General features: G+C 42.7%; 1 protein-coding gene across 1 annotated transcript; it reads right to left on the reverse strand.

The window, feature by feature from the left end:
* Positions 1-1,618: 1,618 nt before the first annotated feature.
* BHMT (betaine--homocysteine S-methyltransferase) lies at positions 1,619-19,026 on the reverse strand. The gene is made up of 8 exons (XM_045796404.2): positions 18,890-19,026; positions 17,045-17,177; positions 12,128-12,246; positions 10,433-10,624; positions 9,925-10,072; positions 6,734-6,916; positions 4,620-4,848; positions 1,619-2,291 (listed from the first exon to the last, which is right to left on the reverse strand). Exons 1-8 carry the CDS (start codon positions 18,920-18,922, stop codon positions 2,105-2,107), a joined length of 1,224 nt encoding a protein of 407 aa, XP_045652360.2. The 5' UTR covers positions 18,923-19,026; the 3' UTR covers positions 1,619-2,104.
* Positions 19,027-19,847: the final 821 nt, after the last annotated feature.

Consider the following 19,847-nt stretch of genomic DNA (forward strand, 5'->3'; position numbering starts at 1 on the left):
AGCGTGGGGCCATAAACTGCACAGCATGTGTTCAGTGAGTTTACACTGATCTGAGTATTGCAAAGATTTTTATTTCCTGCCTGGAGGATGAACTCCTTAGTTTTGTGAACTCTATGTCCTAGCTCCATTGTCCTTCTACCAATAGTCCAAACTAAAACCACCTTTCTTGGCAGTCTGGGACCAGCAAGAAGTCCTTTCTGACTTGGCATCCTGCCGTAGGAATCTTATCCTTAAAAGGGAGAGTTTGAACTCCTGATCTCTGGGGTCCCTCTGGCTGATTCTGTAAAAATACCTTTACCAGTGAGAAATGTCTATTTAATTTGAAGAAACTCCTATGTATTAAACAAGCCTTCCTTTTATTGGACAAGATTTCTGGAAATAAAACACATGCATTTGGTGGGAGGGTTGAATTTCAAAAAATTTTTCAAAATAGGAAATCTGCCACTAGGAGGCAGTGTTGACATGCAGTTTTATTAAAGCATATCCAATATAGGTCCTTTTGAGGGAAATATTTTTTAAATCAAAGGATGTAACAATGATTAAATCAAAGGATGTGAGCATGGTAGAAAGATACCATGTTTTGTGTGGCAATAAAGTTCTGAAGAGTATTCAAGGGGCATCCATCTTACATAGTAATAGAACAGTGAGTTGAATAAATTTCTATCATCTATTAATGAAATATGGAACACTGAACCTGATTTGAGAGTGAGAAATGGTAGATAGCAACTTTGTAAAAAAAAGAAATAGCATTTACTTTCCTTTTATTGCACCTCAAGCCACGTGCAGACTCTGAAAGCCATGCTGCTTTGGCTCTATTTCTGTGCACTGGAGGATGAGGGGTGGATTCCCAATGATCTTGGTAAAAAAAATTCTAGAAATTTCTTTCCCCTTAAATACTGCTGCCCTCTCCTTTAAAACTCAAATACTTGCAAAGTAGGAAGGTTGAGATGAATAAACTGAGGCACAGAAATTTCATGTAAAACGTAAGCAAATTACAGAATGAAAATAAGAATCAAATACAAATAGCTGAAGAAATCACAATTTTGAAACAGCTAAACCAAGAATGTGTAGAAAACAGCATGAACTCTTCATGCATTAAGAGTAGCCATGTTTATGCTAATATCATCTTCACACTTGAGCTCTCATTGGAGAGTAGATATTATCAGGTAAAAATATCATAGTTCTCAATCTAGGAAACTTGGATAGAGTTTGGAGAATCCCTATTTTTTTCTTTATTCTACTTTTTTTTTTAAAGCTACCAAGGTAACATTGTTACCCGGCCTTACTGACTGAAAGCATTTAGATGCATCAGTTTTGGGCAGGGTGGAGAAAGCCTAGATACCGATACCTTCTTTCCTCTCCCCATTGCTCTGTCATGGGTCAGGAAAGAGAGAACAACTCTTGAACTCTGAGAGGAGGACTCTGGTCTTTTGATACTTACTGATGATGTATCATATGACTGATATCTAAGAACAAACTTAAAGAAACAGCAATGTCCCCCTATCTGAAGTGTTCCATGACAGTGTTTTTCAAACTGTTGGGTCATAAAATCAGTTTGAAGGGTCTCAGCCAGCATGTTTTATCAGTGAGACAAGATGGAAAGGAATGGAATAGAAAATAGCAAAATGGATCACACATTTTATTTCAGTGGTTATATGGTACATGTTTTACTGGGCTATTACATAACTTTTGTTTCTTACTAAGGGTCATGTTCAAAAGAACTTGGAAGTCACTTCCCTGTAGCACTTTATCTGTCTCTGTCATGTCAGCTCACATCTCATCCTCCTTACTAGCCTGCAAACTAACTAAAGTGGGAATGAATATCTGAATTACTTGTCATTGGCCACAGCGAATTCCCTAATACCTTATGTGTGGTGTAGGGAACCTGTTTAAGATTTACTTCTTACTTACTTTGCTTTAAGTAAATTTCTGAAATATACTTTTGAAATTGTCAAGTGCTATTTCTAGTTCTGTTTTGTTTAGCTACTACCAATTTTATATGTAGCCTGACATTAACATAAGCATTACTTTAAAACCATCTTTTCCTTATTTTTGGGAACTGTGGCCCAAACATAGAAGTCACTAAAAATGGGTTTCCCTGAGGCTACTGTGCAGATATAAATTTCTGTTTTTCAAAGAGCTCTTTCAGCTGCTGCTCAGTTGTGGCTTCTTTCTGCTGCATCAGCTCGGCTGTTCCTTTGGTCACTCCCCAGGCATCGGGCTTTGACATCGAAGGGTTGTATGGCCTGCCTGAGGCTATCCGAAGATTCTCCCAGTATTCCTTCCTGGCCCTGGGTGAACAAAACACACAACAATAGACTCCTTCCTAAGTATCTATGTCTGTGTGTTACTGAGCTAGAATACCTCCGCAGAGTTGTCTTTGGACGCTTGAGGCTACATCCATTAAAACACATTTATTAATCTGGACTAAAACTTTTTTTTCCCAGGATCTATAGGTCTAAAATAACTTCAAAATAATTTTTTTAAAAGATTTTATTTATTTTGACAGAGAGAGCACAAGCAGGGGGAGCAGCAGAGGCAGAGGGAGAAGCAGGCTCCCTGCAAGCAAGGAGCCCAATGATGTGGGACTCAATCCCTGGACCCTGGGATCATGACCTGAGCTGAAGGCAGACCCTTAACTGACTGAGCCATCCAGGCGTCCCTCAAAAAAAGTTTTTAAATTTAATTTTTATTTTTTAAAGTATTATGTATTTGTTTTAGAGGGAGAGAAAGAATGAGTGGGAGGGGCAGAGGGAGAGGGAGAGAGCATCTCAAGCAGACTCCATGCTGAGCACAGAGCCTAACCTGGGGCTCGATCTCACGACACTGAGATCGTGACCTGAGCCAAAACCAAGAGCTGGACTGCATAGCTTAGTCAGTTAAACCTCTGCCTTCGGCTCAGGTCATGATCACAGAGTCCTGGGATCAAGCCCCACGTTGGGCTGTCTGCTTAGTGGGGAGTCTGCTTCTCCCTCTCACTCTCCCTCTGTGTTTTCTCTCCCCCACCCCCGCCGTCATCAAATAAATAAATAAATAAAATCTTATAAAAAATTAAAAAAAAGAAAGAGTTGGATGCTCAACTGATTATGCCACAAGGTGCCCCTGAAATTATTTTTTAAAATATCTGCATAGGGATCAAAAGCTAAGAATTTAGGATAGGAACGTTCTCGGTCGACTTCACACTGCCTCTCCATCCTAACTTCCTGGCACTCTGCCTCATGAACCAGCTGAGCTCACAGCTGCTGTTCTTCTCAAACCCACTATCACTTCTGCACGTCTCACCCTACAGATCCAGCCTCCTCCTCCTTTCTATTTTCACTGTCTTCTAGTTCAGGCCGCATCACATCTGATACGATTCTAGCAAAGGCTTCCTCTCAGGTTTCCCTGTCTCAAGGCTATTAAAACTTGCAAACTTAACCTTGGATCACTTGAGAAATTCCAGTGTGATAAGGTCATACACAATTCATGAGAACAAACAGAAGTCTGCCTCCTAGTCCTGAGGTGTGTCTTCTATCAAATCCTGTCTCTGATATTCCCACACTTCTGGTTTCTCAGTACACCATTCTCTTTCCACCTCTCAGTGCTTTCATGTAGGCTCGTCCCTTGTCTGGCAATGTAACTCATCCTTCAAGATTCAGCTCAGGCATCTGCTCTCTTAGAAATTCTTCATTAACCCTCCTCTGCCTTTTGCCCCCGTGGGCATTAGCTCAGACCCCACAGCACCTGTGCGTGTCTTCATACTTGAACTTACTATACCAATTTGAACTTATCTGTTTATCTCTCTGCCTACTAGACTGTTGACTCCTTGGGGACAGGGCTGTGCCTTGTTCTGGCTACCTCAGCGTCCACAACAGTGTCTGATACAGTTGTGCAGAGTCAATGTGCTGAACAGAGTGCAATGGCTCCCTCTGCTTGGGTGCTCATCCTTCCTTCACCCCCTGTGTTATCTCGTGGCTAGTTAGCCCTTCAAAATACAGCCCCCAAATCCCTTCTTCTAAAACATCTTTCTGTTAGACAGAGATAGCCATTCTCTTCTCTTGTTACTTTTTAAATCTGTGCCTCTGTCAAAGCGGTTACTACAGTATAATCCATTGACTTTCTTATCCATTTCCCTGGTAGACGATACAATTCTCTAGACAGCTCTTCATTTATTTGCCCCGTGCTCTGCACATTGCCTGATGTAAAATCTGTTTGCTTATCGTTCATCTTCCCCGCTGGAGTGTAAGCTCTGAGAGCAAAGACCTATCTTATTCGCCACTGTCTTCCCAGCTCCAAGAATTGTGCTTGGCACAGAACAGGCACTTAGTTAATATGTGTTACATTTAACTTACACTTAAATCTTAACAACCAGTTAATTCAATGTTGTTGAGGGTCCACCACATGGTACTATCCCAGAGCATGAAATCACATTTCATTGCAACTTGCGTTATTTATATGCTAAATCTTAAAGTCTTCTCCAGAAATCACTACATAAGGTTATTCTGTAAACATCTCTGTGAAAGAATTTAAGAGGGATAACTGAGTACCATCATTAGCTATATTCTTTGTTATGACCTCACTTGGACATATTCACAATCGAAATGAGTTTGGTTTGGCAAGTATAGTTAGGAAGTTCTTACCTTGCTCTAATCCACGGTTTGGTGTGCATGTCCAAACCACTTCCCCAGCTGCCATGTTTGTCCGAAGCTGGGGGCAAAAAGCCCCTTTCGGGGGCCAGCTCCTCTGCGATTGCCCTGATGTGGTAGGGCTCAAATCCACAGCACCCGCCAATGTACCTGACCCCCAGATTGTAGGCCTCTCTGGCATATTTTTGAATATCCCATCTGGTTGCAACTCTGGGCTCCAGTCCTATAATAAATGGAACGAATTCTTTTTTTTTTTTTTTAAGATTATTTATTAGAAAGAAAGAGAGAGAGAACAAGCAGGGGGAGGGGCAGAGGGAGAGGGAGTAGCAGCCTCCTCACTGAGCAGGGAGCCTGATGTGGGGCTCCATCCCAAGACTCTGGGATCATGACCTGAGCCAAAGGCAGACGCTTAACGACTGAGCCACCCAGGTGCCCCTGAGTGAATTCTTTAAAAAAAAATATTCAAAATAAACAGCTATAATAAGTGTGTAATTTTCAATAACTGAAATTAAGTAAGTTGTCAACATCTAATTCTTAACTTTTTATTAAAAACTATTAGGTAATTTGTGTTTATTCAGTTTTAAATGCTGTGGTAGCCAACCTTCAAGATGGTTCCCAATGAACCCTGCCCTCTGGTGTTCTAACCCTCGTGTAGTCCCCTCTCATATTCTATCAGGTTGGTCTGAGAGACCAATAGAATATGTCAGAAGGGATCGTTAGTGACTTCTGAGGCTGGGTTATACAAGGCATTATGATTTCTGCCTCAATCTCTCTTATTCTCTTAGAACAGCTGATACGTTGTGAGAATACTCAAGCATCACAGCAGAAAGGCCCATAAGCTAAGGGACTAAGGCCTCCAGTCAATAGACAGCAAGAAATGAACATCTATTCCCAACAGCCAACTAAGGGAGCTTAGAAGTAGATTCCCTAGCTCCCATCAGGCCTTCAGATGACTACAGACCTGACCAGTATCTGGACTGCAGCCTCATAAGGGACCCTGAGCAAAAACTGTCCAGCTAGGCTGCTCCCAAATTCATGACCCACAGCAACTCGGAGGTATAATAACTCTTTGTTGTTTAAAAGCACTAAATTTTACAATCATTTGTTCTATGGCAAAAACACAGATGCCAGGGGAAGAAAGGGATGAAGAAAGGGGGGGTAATCAGAAGGGGGAATGAAGCATGAGAGACTATGGACTATGAGAAACAAACTGAGGGCTTCAGAGGGGAGGGGGGTAGGGGAATGGGATAGACTGGTGATGGGTAGTAAGGAGGGCACGTATTGCATGGTGCACTGGGTGTTATACACAACTAATGAATCATCGAACTTTACATCAGAAACCAGGGAGGTACCGTATGGTGACTAACATAATATAATAAAAAACATTAAAAAAAAACACAGAGATGCCTTGCATTCCTCCGTGGTTCTTCTAGATGGATTATTTTATAATAGCTTACTTCTCTGAGGGTCCCTGTAAAATATAGTACATGATATAAGGACCTTAGAATGGAATAGGAGGCTGGCCAGGCACTGGCCCTGCTTACCTCTCTGGCTTGATTTGTAGGTAGACTCACCCCTACTTCCCAAACATGCTTTCTCCCTTTTCCCAAACTACAAGTCTGCCTTCTTTGTTCAGATTTGTTATGCAGTGACCCAGTGATGGCATCTTCCCCTCCCCCCCCAAACTCTACAGTATCTGAGTAACATTCAGAATAGGAGAAAAGTGTCTTGGACATAAATTGGTCTATGCTTTTAGTTTTTCTAATGAGAAAATTAAGATCTAGAAGAACTAAGGGGTTTTGCTAAGGTTATATGATTTGGCAACAGAGCTGGAACCAGGGCCACTATCTTTGCTGATTTCACCCAGAAGGGTATCCTTTTTACCAAACTATAGGTAAAAGGTTCAGAGGTCTTTTTTGCTTGCTGGTTCCATCTCTTCCTTCTACCGTGGTCCAATATCAAGGAGTTTTTGGCTGTAGGGAGAGAAGCTGAGGGCAAGAGATGAGACGTGCTGCCATCTCTTCACTATGAGAAAGCTCTGTGGCTACAGATTTGTAAATTTGTCAAACACCAAGACATTGAGATGATTTATAAAATGTCTGTCTTACCAAAGGGGAATTCCGGTAGATCGATAAATCCCTGTTTGCTGCAGTCAGGAGTGTGGTAGGCCAGTGGCTGACTCATCAAGTGGCCTTTCAGACGGGCAGCCTTCAAGCCCTCTTTCATGAGCTTCACAGTTTGTAAACTAATTGTGGGGTCAAAATGGCAGTTCACACCAACAATAGAAGCTCCTGCAAGTGGGAAGAACAGTTTAGCTTTAGGGATTCACCAGATAACCCCAGTAGGCTCAGTTCTCCTCCCTTAATCAGGGAGCTTTTATTTGGAACAGTGAATTGCAAATACAGCCTTTGGTTCTTGCTTCCTTGCGAACCTGTCTTACCTCTGGGTGGGAATGATTGCTAATAGGCAGCAAGGGCTTTCTGTGAAAGGTGTTTTGAGGAATCTATTACATTTGAAGGGTCATTTATGCACAGTTGGCTGTCCATCTTTTTTCCAGAAACTCATTACTAGAGTTTTTTGAACTCAGTATTTTAGAAGTCAGTTTTTCAGTCTTTGATACAATAATTTTTCAACTCTCCCAGCTGCTCATTGGCACCTGTGGTTATCATACCACTCATTTGAGGAGCAGTGTTTCCTTTCATCAGGCGGATTTAATGATATCACTAATCGAGATTCCAGGAGCAGCTAAGCTGATGCCAAAGGTCATGGCATCCAGGGTTCAGTGGCAGGCATCTCAGTGGTCCTCACTGGGCTGGTGTACAGTTTGCTCCTTCGTTCTTGTTTCAATCCTGCCACCCCTTATGCCTCTGAATCAGGGTTTTGTTTTTGTTTCTGTTTTTTGTCAAGAGCACCAATGACCTCAGTCTTGCCAAGGCCAGTAGTTGCTTCTCTGTTCTCATCTTCCTCAACGTCTTGGCAGCATTCAGTCTCCCAGACCATCCCCTCCTTCATCAATACTCCCCTTCTCTTGGCTTCTCATGCTCTGAGTGTTGCTCCCACCTCACTGGCTGCTTTCTTTGGATGTTGGGTGCGGAGCCGCTGCTCACAGCTGAGACTTTCAATCCTGCAGTGTCGCAGGAGCCCCATGAGCCATCTTCTTGTCTTCACCTGTGCTTCCTCTCCAGTCTCAGGGCTCTCAGTATGAACTATATCCAGAACTATCCAAATCCCTCTCTCTAACCCGGACCTTTCCCTTGAGTCCCAGACTTGCATATTTAACAGCTCACTTAATATCTTCACTTGGATCTTGATCACCTTCTTCTTTCTTCTCCTTCTTTTTTGTTTTTTTATTTTTTTGGATGTTCTGCTGCCAGAGTTTCTCTTTCCTTGTCTGACTTCATTACACTAATGAATTAATCATAGGTTGGCTACTTGTTGGATGTCTGTTAGGTATAAGGGTCCTCCTAAGGGGCTATAGAGAAATACAAATACAGGGCATAGTCCCTGACACCACGGATTTCATAATTTAGCACGGGGCTTCCCAAGGTTTGCTCCATGAAAGTAAGGCTCTGTGATCAATTAAATTAGGAAGTAGCTGTTGACTTTGTCCCTTTCTTGGAGACTGCCAATATACACAAACATATCAAAGACTCTGAGAAATTCTGTGTATTGTTCCAATTTTAGTATATGTGCAGCCTGCATGAGCACTAAGGCTCTGAGAAATTCTGTAGTAAAGAGACCCGTTTAACTTGGTTTAATACAGCATTTCCTTCCTTCCTTCCTTCCTTCCTTCCTTCTTTCCTTCCTTCCTTCCTTCCTCTCTCTTTCTTTTTAAGATTTATGTATTTATTTGAGAGAGCGAGAGAGAGCACGAGCAGGAGGAGCAGAGGGAGGAGAGAGAATCTTAGCCTGACGTGGGGCTCCATCTCACGACCCTGAGATCACAACCTGAGGTGAAACCAACAGTGGGATGCTTAAGGGACTGGGCCACCCAGGGGCCCCTAACACAGCATTCTCTAAATGTATTTCACTACAGAACCCTACTAATGTTCTCACAGATTAGAAAATGTCGACTGAGGATATTCCAAATGAGTGGTATAAGTTTAAAGTCTTATATTTGCTGAGAGGAGGGCGTGTTCACTTGGGGTAGGGAGGATTACGTAAGGGGACGTAGAGGTAGAATGTGAGCTAACACTGGAAGATGGACCGGATTTATTAGGCGGATATTTATTGAGGGACTGTTTTGTGCCAAGTGCTGTGCTAGGCACAGGGCACTCAGTGCTGAGCCAAAGAGACATAGCCTGTGCCCTCTTTGATCTTACAGTCTAGTGGGTCAGACATTAAAGAGATAAAGAAATGAGACAAGCGGCAAGTGCTACAAAGAATATAAATTGGGTACAGTGATGCCAAACACTGTGGCCACCTACCTTGAATGGAATGGTCAGGGAAGAATTAGATGCAGGCCAAGAATCTCTGCCAGTTAACAATGGGGTGATGAAAGCCTCCTCTGATCTTTTTGAAACAAGTTAACTTGCTTCTTCCCTTCCCCCATTTTTATATTTCCAGTAAAAAGTTAGGGTTATTTAGTTTCATTCCTAAATCTAATTGTTATTGTTAATGACATGTACGAAGTGACTTTCATGAAATACCAGGAGTTGGATAAAAATCAGAAATTAAACATAGCCAATCAAAATCTCCCTGTTTCACAGAATGAGCTGGACTCTTCCACTGACTCCTTGCATTAAAAATGAGGCAAGTTTAAAAGCAATCTGTGAGTTTCCCCTGATTGAAATGAAACCTAATGTTAGGAATGGAAATTATTTAAAAAGATAAATTACATGGCTCCTATTTCATACCAAAAATTTTTAAAATTTATTATACCAATTACAAAAAAGTAAAGCATATCAGGAATTTTTTTTTAATTTTATTTTTTTTTTCTTTGTTTGGCAAAGAAGGCAACTGCCTGAAAAGTTATTGTCTAGAGACCTCAACTTAGGGTTAAAATAAAACACACTTTTCCTCATGCTCCTTTTGATTTACTAAAATTCTTCCCATTTCTAGGTGTTACACCTAGGTCTAGTTGCCCCTTTCAAAAGGCCGGTATGTGTGCATGTTATTTTTCTTTATTTTACTTTTTTCTCTTTAGGAGTCAATAATGATATTATCAACACTGCTAGGAAAGCACATTAGTGGTTTTCCTTTTAACAAAAGTAGTATATAATGATTCATAAGTGGACCTACATTTGTACATAGTTTTAAAAGACTCACTAATTGCAAACTGGTCAAAATCCATCATCACCTGCTTTAACCAGGCGCACCGCACAGTCGCCGGGGCTCACGCCGTGCAAATCTCCCTCTGGGCCGATGCACATGGTTGCTGCCACAGGTTTCCCAGACGTTTTCAAGGTTTCGACTGCCCACACAGCCTCTTCAACATGCTCAAAATACTGAAATAAGATCAGGTTAAGGTACTTTTTATCTTGTTTCTCCCCAGACAATTAGAAAACTTATTTTATTGCTTAATAATTATCACTAGATGATTGGTCTTCAAACTTTGAGCTGTGACCCATTAGCATTTTTTTAAATGGAATAAAAGGGTGATTACTGTGAACTGCAGTCAGAGGTTTGAAGAACACTTCATTAGATTAACGGGATCATTCAGTGGAAGCCCTAAATTGGAAACATTTTTAAAACCAAATATTTCCTAGCCATGATTGGCAACTAATTTCACATGTTCCTCATGAAAGCAGAAGGTAGAGAAAATGTACTAGGCGCGCATGTCTCATCTTGGTCATATTTTTGTTTACCTCGGCAATCAAGAAATCCACGTTCTTCTTCATAAAGACCTCTAACTGTTGCTGAAATACTTTTTTAACTTCAGTCTCACTCTTGCAACTAAGGTACGAAGGTGTTTGACTCACACCTCCTGCCACCAAAGCATCTCCCTCATCAGCCACTTGCCGGGCAATGTCACAAGCAGCTTCGTTGACTTTCTGCCCCTAAAATGGGTGAAATAGGATATATCTCATTTTCATGCAGAACTGAAACCAAATTATTATTCAAATGTCCACATCTCAGTTGGATGTTACCATAGAGAGTTTATTCTAGAAGATGACAGTGATAGAATAGTTCAATTTACCAAGCTGAGCAATTTGCAGTAACACCACCACCAGTAATAGTAATGAAAACGCTAAATCTAATGATGGTATCTAGGCTATTACATACCAAAGCTCTGTGAGAGGATAAAAATCTTTACATAGAAGGATCTGGTATCTTCCAGTGCCTGCACTTAGAAGAATACCTAGCAAATAGTGATGATGATGATGATGATGATGATGATGATGATGATGATTTGCTCTTAAGATCAATAAGAATAAAATGTAATTAAAATGACTACAGGGGCGCCTGGGTGGCTCAGTCGTTAAGTGTCTGCCTTCGGCTCAGGGCGTGATCGCAGGGTCCTGGGATTGAGCCCCGCATCGGGCTCCTCCACTGGGAGCCTGCTTCTTTCTCTCACACTCCCCCTGCCTGTGTTCCCTCTCTCTCTGACTGTCTCTCTCTCTGTCAAATAAATAAATGAAAATAAAATCTTTAAAAAAATAAATAAATAAAATAAATAAAATGACTACAGAATTCATGACTTTTTGTCATGTATTTTCTTAATTAATGGATAAATGTATTGCAAGGTATTTTCTAATTACTGGGACATTAAAAATTGACGCTTGTCTTCAATAAACCCCAGTGCTGTAGCTCACACAGACTCATGGAGTTTTAGAACTTCTTCTTTTGGGGCTCCTGGGTGGCTCAGTCAGTTAAGCATGTGACCTCAATCTCAGGTCAGGTCTCCATCTCATGGTTGTGAGTTCAAGTCCTGTGTTGGGTTCCATGCTAGGTGTGGAGACCACTTAAAAAACAAACACAAAAAAAACTTCTTTTTCATTACAGGGATTGAAAAATTATCACTTTGACAGTGTAGGTAAATGGTTTGCCCAACATGACACGGTTGATTATAGCTGAGTCAGGAAGATTCCAGGGTCACTTTGCCCTTCCTTGTGCCTTTGACCTTCCCCCTACATTGTCCCATATTAAAAAACTGTAAGGATGTAAGAATTTGTAAGGATATCCACTCAGCAACTTAGGAGACTGGGAGAATCATTAATCATTAACTACCTCTTCTTCATTAAATGCCTTTCTGTCAATTTTGGGGATGCCAGCTAAAACTTAAAAGAGTTATTCACACATATTTCGTTTCTGTATTATCTGAAAACTACATTCTGAGTGACTGGGAAAATGCTCTTTTTATAAAATCCTAGTGAAACTTAGCAGGTGTTTGTGTTTGTCAGGAGAATTAACTGCACAAAGTAAGAAATGAGCAATCCTATATCACACATATATCATTTCTATATTATCTGAAAACTCAACATTTTTTTCTATGAGGGCTTTGATGGTGACATGTGTGTCAACTATGCCCTTCTAAGAATGCCAGGTATGGCTTTACTCACAGATATTTTCTCTGCAACATAGTTTCCCCTGTTCTCCAGCTTGTCTTCACTTGCGTAAAAGGTGAAGGTTTGCATGACATTGGATCCAGCCCTGAGGAACTCTCGGTGAAGCTGGCGAACTGGGAGATTGAATGAGGAAAACTATTAATTGCTATCAGTTTATAACCCATGATGCTTTCAAAAGGCTATCAGAGAAACAGATATGAAAATATCTGCTTACATTCTTTACTTTCCTGAGAGTGAATGCGAGGTAGATCTGGGGGCTCTTGCTATGAAGAAGAGATTACTTCTACCATGGATGTGGGGTGAAGGGAAGAGGGAGGTCCCATAGGGGAGGAATCATTTAATATTTTTGTTGGGCAGAGAAGGTAGGGAAAAGCATTCCCTACAGAGGGAAGGGCCTGAACAAAAAGGAAGAGGCAGGAATAGGCTTGGCATTTGGGGGTACGGCAGGTAGTGTGAGCAGCTGGAGTTGAGAAGTAGGAGGAGATGCAGTTGGAGAGGGGGACTGGGCCAACAGAGTACAAATGGCCCAGCACATCATCCCAAGGAGTCTAAGCTTCAGACCATAGGTACGTGGAAACACCAGCACTTTGTAACCAATTGAATGATGTGAGTAGCTCAGTGTATTTGAAAGATAATTCTGTTAGTAGAGTGGAATAAGAATTGGAGCAAGGTTCCTAAGCATGGGTCCATGGATGAATGCCAAATGGCAAAGCTTTCACAGGCTAAAGAAAATATGTTGGGGCATTTCCCCACATATAACCAATTATATTCAATTTAAGGAATTATCCTTTGCTCTCAAATAGTGGTCCTAAACTCTGGTTGCCCATTAGACACCCTATAAGCTTTTTAAAAATAATGGATGCTGGGGTCAAATCCACAGATACTCTAATTTAGTTGGGAACTGAATTTTATCTTCTGTTTTATTGAGAACCACCATTCGGAGTGATTGGGAAAATGTTCTTTTTATAAAATGCTAGTGAGACTTAGCAGGTGTTCGTTTTTGTCAGGAGAATTAACTGCACAAAGTAAGAAATCAGCAATCCTGTATCTGGCCCTGAAATCTATTTTGAAATTTCAGTGGCCTTTCAAAGCCAAGGAGTGACTACGTTAGAGGTTAGGCAATTTTTAGGACACTGGAGTTCCTGGCCCTTTAGTCTGGTACCTTTGCATCCCGGGGGCCTAGTAGAGTGCAGAGAACATAGGAAGCTCAGTGTGGTTTTTAAATGAAGAAATCAGTGAGGCCAGGAAGCGTCTGACTATCAGAAAATGGGTTTCTAAGCATGGAATCTCTAGTTCTGAGAGGGAACTTAAAAGCATGCCTGATGAGGAAGCTTCAAACTTGTTTTAATTAGCAACAGAACCAATTAAAGACATTTTATTCGGAGTCCCTGTTCATCAATCAAACATAGAGCTGCTTTGGTTGGAGCACGGTGAAGGGCCTATCGATGAGGTCCCCGTACACTAGGAGGAAATGGTTTCTAAACAGGAAGTCCACCCAGCTGGTCCTTGGGTGGATTTCCAGAGACTCTGTTAAAAAACTCTGGAATGGTGTGCGAATTGTGCATGTGTACATTTTACACGGCATTTTACACCCTTTTCTTAAATTTTCCCACAGGGCAGTGGCCCAACTCCTTGCTCTTAATCGATTTGATTATTCTGCCATGCTTCTTAAAGCTGCAGTGCTTCTCAAAGTGTGACCCAACTTAGACTCACCTGGGGGCAATTAATATGAATTCAGATTCCCCAAGCCCCCCCAGATCCAGCAAACCTTAATTCTTTGCTGAATTCTGTGCTGATTCCACTGGGTGTGACCACAACTTTTGGCATAGACTTTAGTAGGAGAATTAGTCCACTTAAATAAGCCCAAAATACTCAAGAAACAGATGGCCAAGAGATAAATGTGCTGTTTCTGTATTAAGAAAGTCAAAATCAATGTCAGAGCCGTTTCTCTTGAGCTCCTCTAATGTGTAACTTTAAAAAAATGTGACTTGTAAAATTGAAGCTTGTGTTTAAATCACAGTCTTATTTTATTTACATGGCAGAGTTTCCACCAAGGTAGCTTATTGTTAAATACCAGTTTCACCCAAGAAATATTTCATGGAGTTTAACTCAGCAAGCAGACCTTAAGAAACAAAGCGCAGATATATTTTAAATCCTCATTCTTGGATCTTAATTATTCTATTGTGTTCCTTAAAGCCCTTTAATGCAATGCTTCTCAAAGTGTGGTTCACTTTGCTATCACCTGGGGATGGTTATAAATATGTGGGTTCCTCGACCCACTCACAGACCTAATGAATCCAAATCTCTAAGCAAAGGCTGGGAATCTATAATCTTTAACAAACTGACGGTGCAATGAAAATTTTAAGACTACTGCTGTTTTAGCTTCCCAAGCCTACTGAATTCTCTCTTTTCCTCCCTCCCTCCCTTCCTTCCTCCCTCCGTTTCTCCCTCCCTCCCTTTCTTCCTTCCCTCCTTCCTCTCTTTCTCTCTTTCGTTCCTTCTTTTAGGGCAGAACACAGTATTATTTCTATTTTTATTTGGAAATATAAAAGTTGTGTATATTTGCTAGGCTTCATGGTGTGACTATAGCTCTTTTACTTTGAATACGATTTAGGTATAGTGTGATTTAAACACAGAATTTCTATACTTCTCTAGCAGAAATGGATGAATACACTCAAGATACTATCAAGAGAAGAAACAATGAATTTAATAATAGTTAATACTTGCAGTGTTTCAGATGCGTCAGGCTGTATTTTAACGACTACATATAACTTATTTAAATCTCGTAACAATCTTATGAGGTAGATGTCAATATTATCTCAGTTTTATAGAAGAGGAAACTGAGTCCCAGAGAAGCTGAGTAATTTCCCCACAGCCACACAGCCTAGTGACTGCCAGGATTTGATTCACTTAGTCCGGATCCAGAATCTGTATGCTTAATTTTAAAGCTGTACTGTCAATTTATGTGTTTTGTTAGTTTCTGTCTTTTATCACTGAGTTTGCTAAAATATGCTCTTTAATAAACATTAAAGACAACTGTTCAACTTGTATAGTATTCACAAGGACTTCCTCCGGTTTCCTCTGAAAGAGGCAGGCATTCTTTCACAGTGTTGGCTACTGATGCCTGTCAGCTGAGACCTTCATTAGGAAGTGCCCTAGGCCAAAGGGAGCTTCCTTGCAAAGGGCTAAGCCCTCTCCTGGGAGAGGGGAGAGTTGGTAGTCTGCATGCAATGCTGGATCTCTTGGCAGGACAGAGCAAAAATCCAGCTCCCTTGCCTTGATCTGGGGCTACTCTGAAGGGCCTGTCCAACTCCAGAGCTTCCTGGGGGACTGGCCAAGTTATCTATAACAACTGCATCACAGTGTAATTCCTCCCTCTGCCCAATCCTGCTTCCCCTACTCCCTTCAAGGTGTTATTTCATAAATGCACTTCCCATTAAAACTCCTGAGCACAAATCTCCACTTCTGGCCCGCTGGTAATGAGCACCTAACTCACGATGGGTGATAGAGCTCCCAGCATGCGCTAGGGGTACAGTTGTTTAAAAACGTTCATCTGTGGTAAACTGGGATGAGATGCCCTTAGAAGGGAATGTACTAGCAGGTGCAGTATCTCAGATGTTTGAGAGGTTCAGAGGCAGTAGTAATTATAAGGACTTTAGAATCAGATGGCCATTGTGGGGAACAACCAACGTAGTAGAGAAAGACAGTGAAAGGTTAAGGGTGATTCATCACCAATTTAAGGCAAAGTATGGAAGTCTGATTGTCTCCTGGGTGGCATATAAACTCACCTCTTGTAGCTAGAGAGCAGAAAAAGCTGAGGATCTGGCCCAGGACTGAATTATACAGGGAGAAGAGAGTCAGAGAGGTTGAATTCTCAACCAGGCAAGCCTTCCGTTGCCAAAGTCAGGGCCTGGTTAGGAAGAACTGGGTCCCTGAGATTGGGATGAAGACATATGGGTGGAGTCACTCATGAACCTCAAAAACCTAGATCCCCCTTGAATTCTCTGGGCCTGCAGAAGTGGCCCATTTCTCCCTTTTAAGGATTAATGCTTCCTACTTGCTTTAGGCTGATGTAGAAGCCTTGTTTAAGACAGCATTATTTCCCTCATGTACCATCCCAACACCCCTCTTGGCACTTCACCATAAAAGATTTATGGTCAAAAAAGTAAAGTGAGAATAATGTGGGTGGGTACAGGTGCAGGGTAGGTAGATAGTTGAGTTTAAATAGAATGGGACGAGTATACGATGGATTTAACTAGTTGGCAAATGTACAATGGAGGAGGGCTTATCTACAAGACAGTGATTGATAGTGTAGGTAAGGATGGATGATGAACATATGGGGAGAGAATGGATAAGAAATGCTAACATGGAAGGGATGAAGGAATGAAAATCTTGAAGTTGAGGAGTGGGAGAATTAGAGTGAGCAGAAAAGATAAAAGGTGGTGCTCAGAGAGTGGGGTCCTTGTAATCTAGACTTCAGAAGTAGACGGTGGTGATGGCAAGTTCTAGGAGTGGGTTGCTGAGGTGGAAGATGGAGGAAAAGTTCATTTGGGGATGAGGAGGAGATCAAGGCACTGACAGGAAGGGTCCTGGAGAGACCATCTGCATGGACATCGAGGTCCCCTAGAGAGGGTCAGGGAGGGAAGGGCAGAGAGGAGGGCAGTGCGCCAGCTTCTAGACTCACCTAGAGTGAAGGGCAGGAACCGTGAGGTAAATGTGGGCGACAGCAACAGGGAGGGCCACTGTGATTATCCAACATGTGACTCTGTCCTTACATACCTAGCACAGTGCCCAGCAGGCAATAATAAATGTTGGGAAATGTACCGTAAATGGATCTGTTTGATGGTATGCTCCTAGACTGGTCATTGTAGTGCTCTTTTGTGAGAACTTAGAATAGAGCTATGCACCAACCTGCTTCTGGGTGTTCCACAGCAGCCTCTGGGGTCCAGGGGCCTGCCTTCACGTAGCCCCTCTTCTCCAGTGCAAAGACAAACCCTCCATCGCCAATCACAACTTCTCCAGCGTTCAAACGTTCTAGGATGCCCTAAAATTATAGATGAGGGGAAAGGAAAGGAGTTACTTGAGTTTTTAAGACAGTTTTTTGTTTTTAGTACTTTTGCTATCATATTCTTGAGAAGTATGATTTCTTTAGAATTCGCATAAAGTATACATGTATTTATAAATTCATGACTATAAGGCAAACGATCAGAATGCTCACATAATGAAAATGTGTGTATACATGTGCTGGGGGTGAGGGTCTTTCAGAACACATTAAAGAATTTAAAAATTTATTTTTATTTTAATTTTTTAAAAAAGATTTTTAAAATCTATCTATCTATCTATCTATCTATCTATCTATCTATCTATCTATCTATCATCTATTTTAGAGAGAGCATGAGCAGGGAGGGGCAGAGGGAAAATGAAAGAGAGAATCCCAAGCAGGCTCCACACCCAGTGCAGAGCCTGATATGGGGCTTGCTCTCACAGCCCTGAGGTCAAGACCTGAGCTGAAATCAAGAGTGGGAAGCTTAACCAACTGAGCCACCCAGGCACCCCAGAACACATTAAAGTATTTTGAAGGATATGGTGGGAGAATGTTATCTTTGAAAAATATCTACAGAAGGATTAAAAGAAAAGGTTTTATTGTAAAGCCTCAAATAAATACTTACGCACACATTCTTAAAATGGTGAAAGCTACTCTTATTCTATGGATAAGCAGTCCTTACAGTTGGCCTTGACCCCAGCTGTCTCCCTGGGGGCCTCTGTCAGCCAGGCGGGGGCAGGGCGCTTTGCCACCCCGGGGTCTCCTCCCTCTCTGCCTCTTTTCCCACCAGCCCAACCATAGTCCCGCAGCCAGTCCGTCTGTCTGCTCCATTCCTTCCATCCTTCCATTCATCCGTCCAACCCCAAGTCTAGACGAAGGCGGACAGTCTGGACTGGAACACTCATCCCAACTAGGGAAGAGATATGAGTGTCATTAATCAGGGGCTGGAGCTGCTGGGTTTTTGGTTTTTAAATCTTATTAACAGCCCTTACTCAATACCTTACAGCCTCTGTGCCTGTTTTGTTTGTTTGTTTGTTTTTGTTTTGTTTTGTTTCTGAGGATTGAATGGTACATTTTGCTGTGATCGTAGAAACCAAACTGTGGGTGAATACTTACATGGCCCAGCCAACGCGTTAGCCTTGGAGCAGCGGCGGGACCGAGACACCTGCACGCGAGAACTGGGCAGGGAGACGGCCCCGGGACTCCGCGGCACCCGTCTGGGCGGGGGCGGGAAACAGTCGGAGCCCGGGCCGCGCGCCTCCCTGGCCAGCCCGCGGAGGGCGCAGATGGGCGCGCACGGCGGCGCGGGCACAGACGCGGGGTGGCCGGGGCGCGCCCTAAGGAGGAACCTGGTCCCACTGCTGTGGGGGGAGAAAAGTCGTGCGTTTGGGTCTAGGAGCCGCACCTCTGGGGGAGTGCTCTGGCGCTGGGGTGCGGAACTCAGAAGACGGTGGGAATCTTGGAGTTCTGGGGGTGTCCTCGAGTCCGGAGTCACGTAGATCTAGGGCGCGCTCAGGATATGGGCAAGGGTGTTGGGGGGAGCTCAGAGGCACCTTGGGGTCCTGACCGAGAAGTTCTGAGAGCACCTTTTGGTCACAGCCGGGCTCCGAGGACCCCTCTGCACTTCCCGAGGCTGGGATGTGGGGCCGGTGGGCCGAGACTCAGAGCCCGCGCTGGGGTGGAGAACGCCCTCAGGTGTCCCGCAGACTCACCCTCTTGGCTTTTTTGCCCCCAACGGGTGCCATCTTCGAGGTGTCCAGAAGGATATTAGGCACGGATGCGGACCGACGAGGGGAGCGTTACCCCGCGCGAAGCCGGGAGCTGCCCCGCCGCCGCGGCCAGGCTCTTTATACAGTGTGCTGGGCGCGGGGTGGGTTTCCCCAGCCTTGGCGCGTCCAACGCGGGCCTTGCGCAGGGAACACGCCTCCCCAGCTTTTTTTATTGAGGCCAGCGGCTAGTTGGGAACTTGCCCTGCGGCAATGATCGAGACTGTTCTCTCAAATCGGTGAACACACAAGACAAGTAAAATAAGAAAAAATAATGTGGTAACCACTCGCTCGGGTTTCTACCTTACCTATGCACGGTACCTCCTTCCCCCCACACACACACCCCGACCGCATAGAGGGATCCCGACCCTGATTTACTTCTCTCTTGCCTGGGATCATTCACCATTACCCACTTAAGACACCGGAGGAGGCACCTAAGAATTCCATTCATGCACAAATATTTGTCAAGGGCCAGGATACAAGGTTATTGAATGAGGAGGCGATGCCCTGGAAGAACTTCAAGTTTGAAGTGTGATCTGGGTGCAATAAGTCAAGTAGTTATGTAAGGGAATACAAATGTAGCATTTACAGAAGGGTCTGATACTAACTCTGAATTAGTGGGTATGTTCAAAATGACCTTCTGCTCTTATATCCAAAAATGCCATGCTGTTTCTAATAATGCAGTAGTTTCTACAAAGAATATCTTTGCAATATTTAATCAGGACAGACTTCTAAGATCTATATATCATAGTGGAAATACACCTTAGACACTTAAAAATTCAGTTCAAAAACTATGTGTAAAAACCTATAGGCGTCAGAAAAACTGGAAGGAAATAGTTAGAAATGTTAACAGTAGTTGTCTGATGATGGTGGAATTAGGGCTTGCTCTTATTTTATTCATTAT

Source organism: Ursus americanus, chromosome 5 (assembly GCF_024610735.1).
Source record: "Ursus americanus isolate L20-20 chromosome 5, mUrsAme1.1.p, whole genome shotgun sequence".
Classification (NCBI taxonomy): domain Eukaryota; kingdom Metazoa; phylum Chordata; class Mammalia; order Carnivora; family Ursidae; genus Ursus; species Ursus americanus.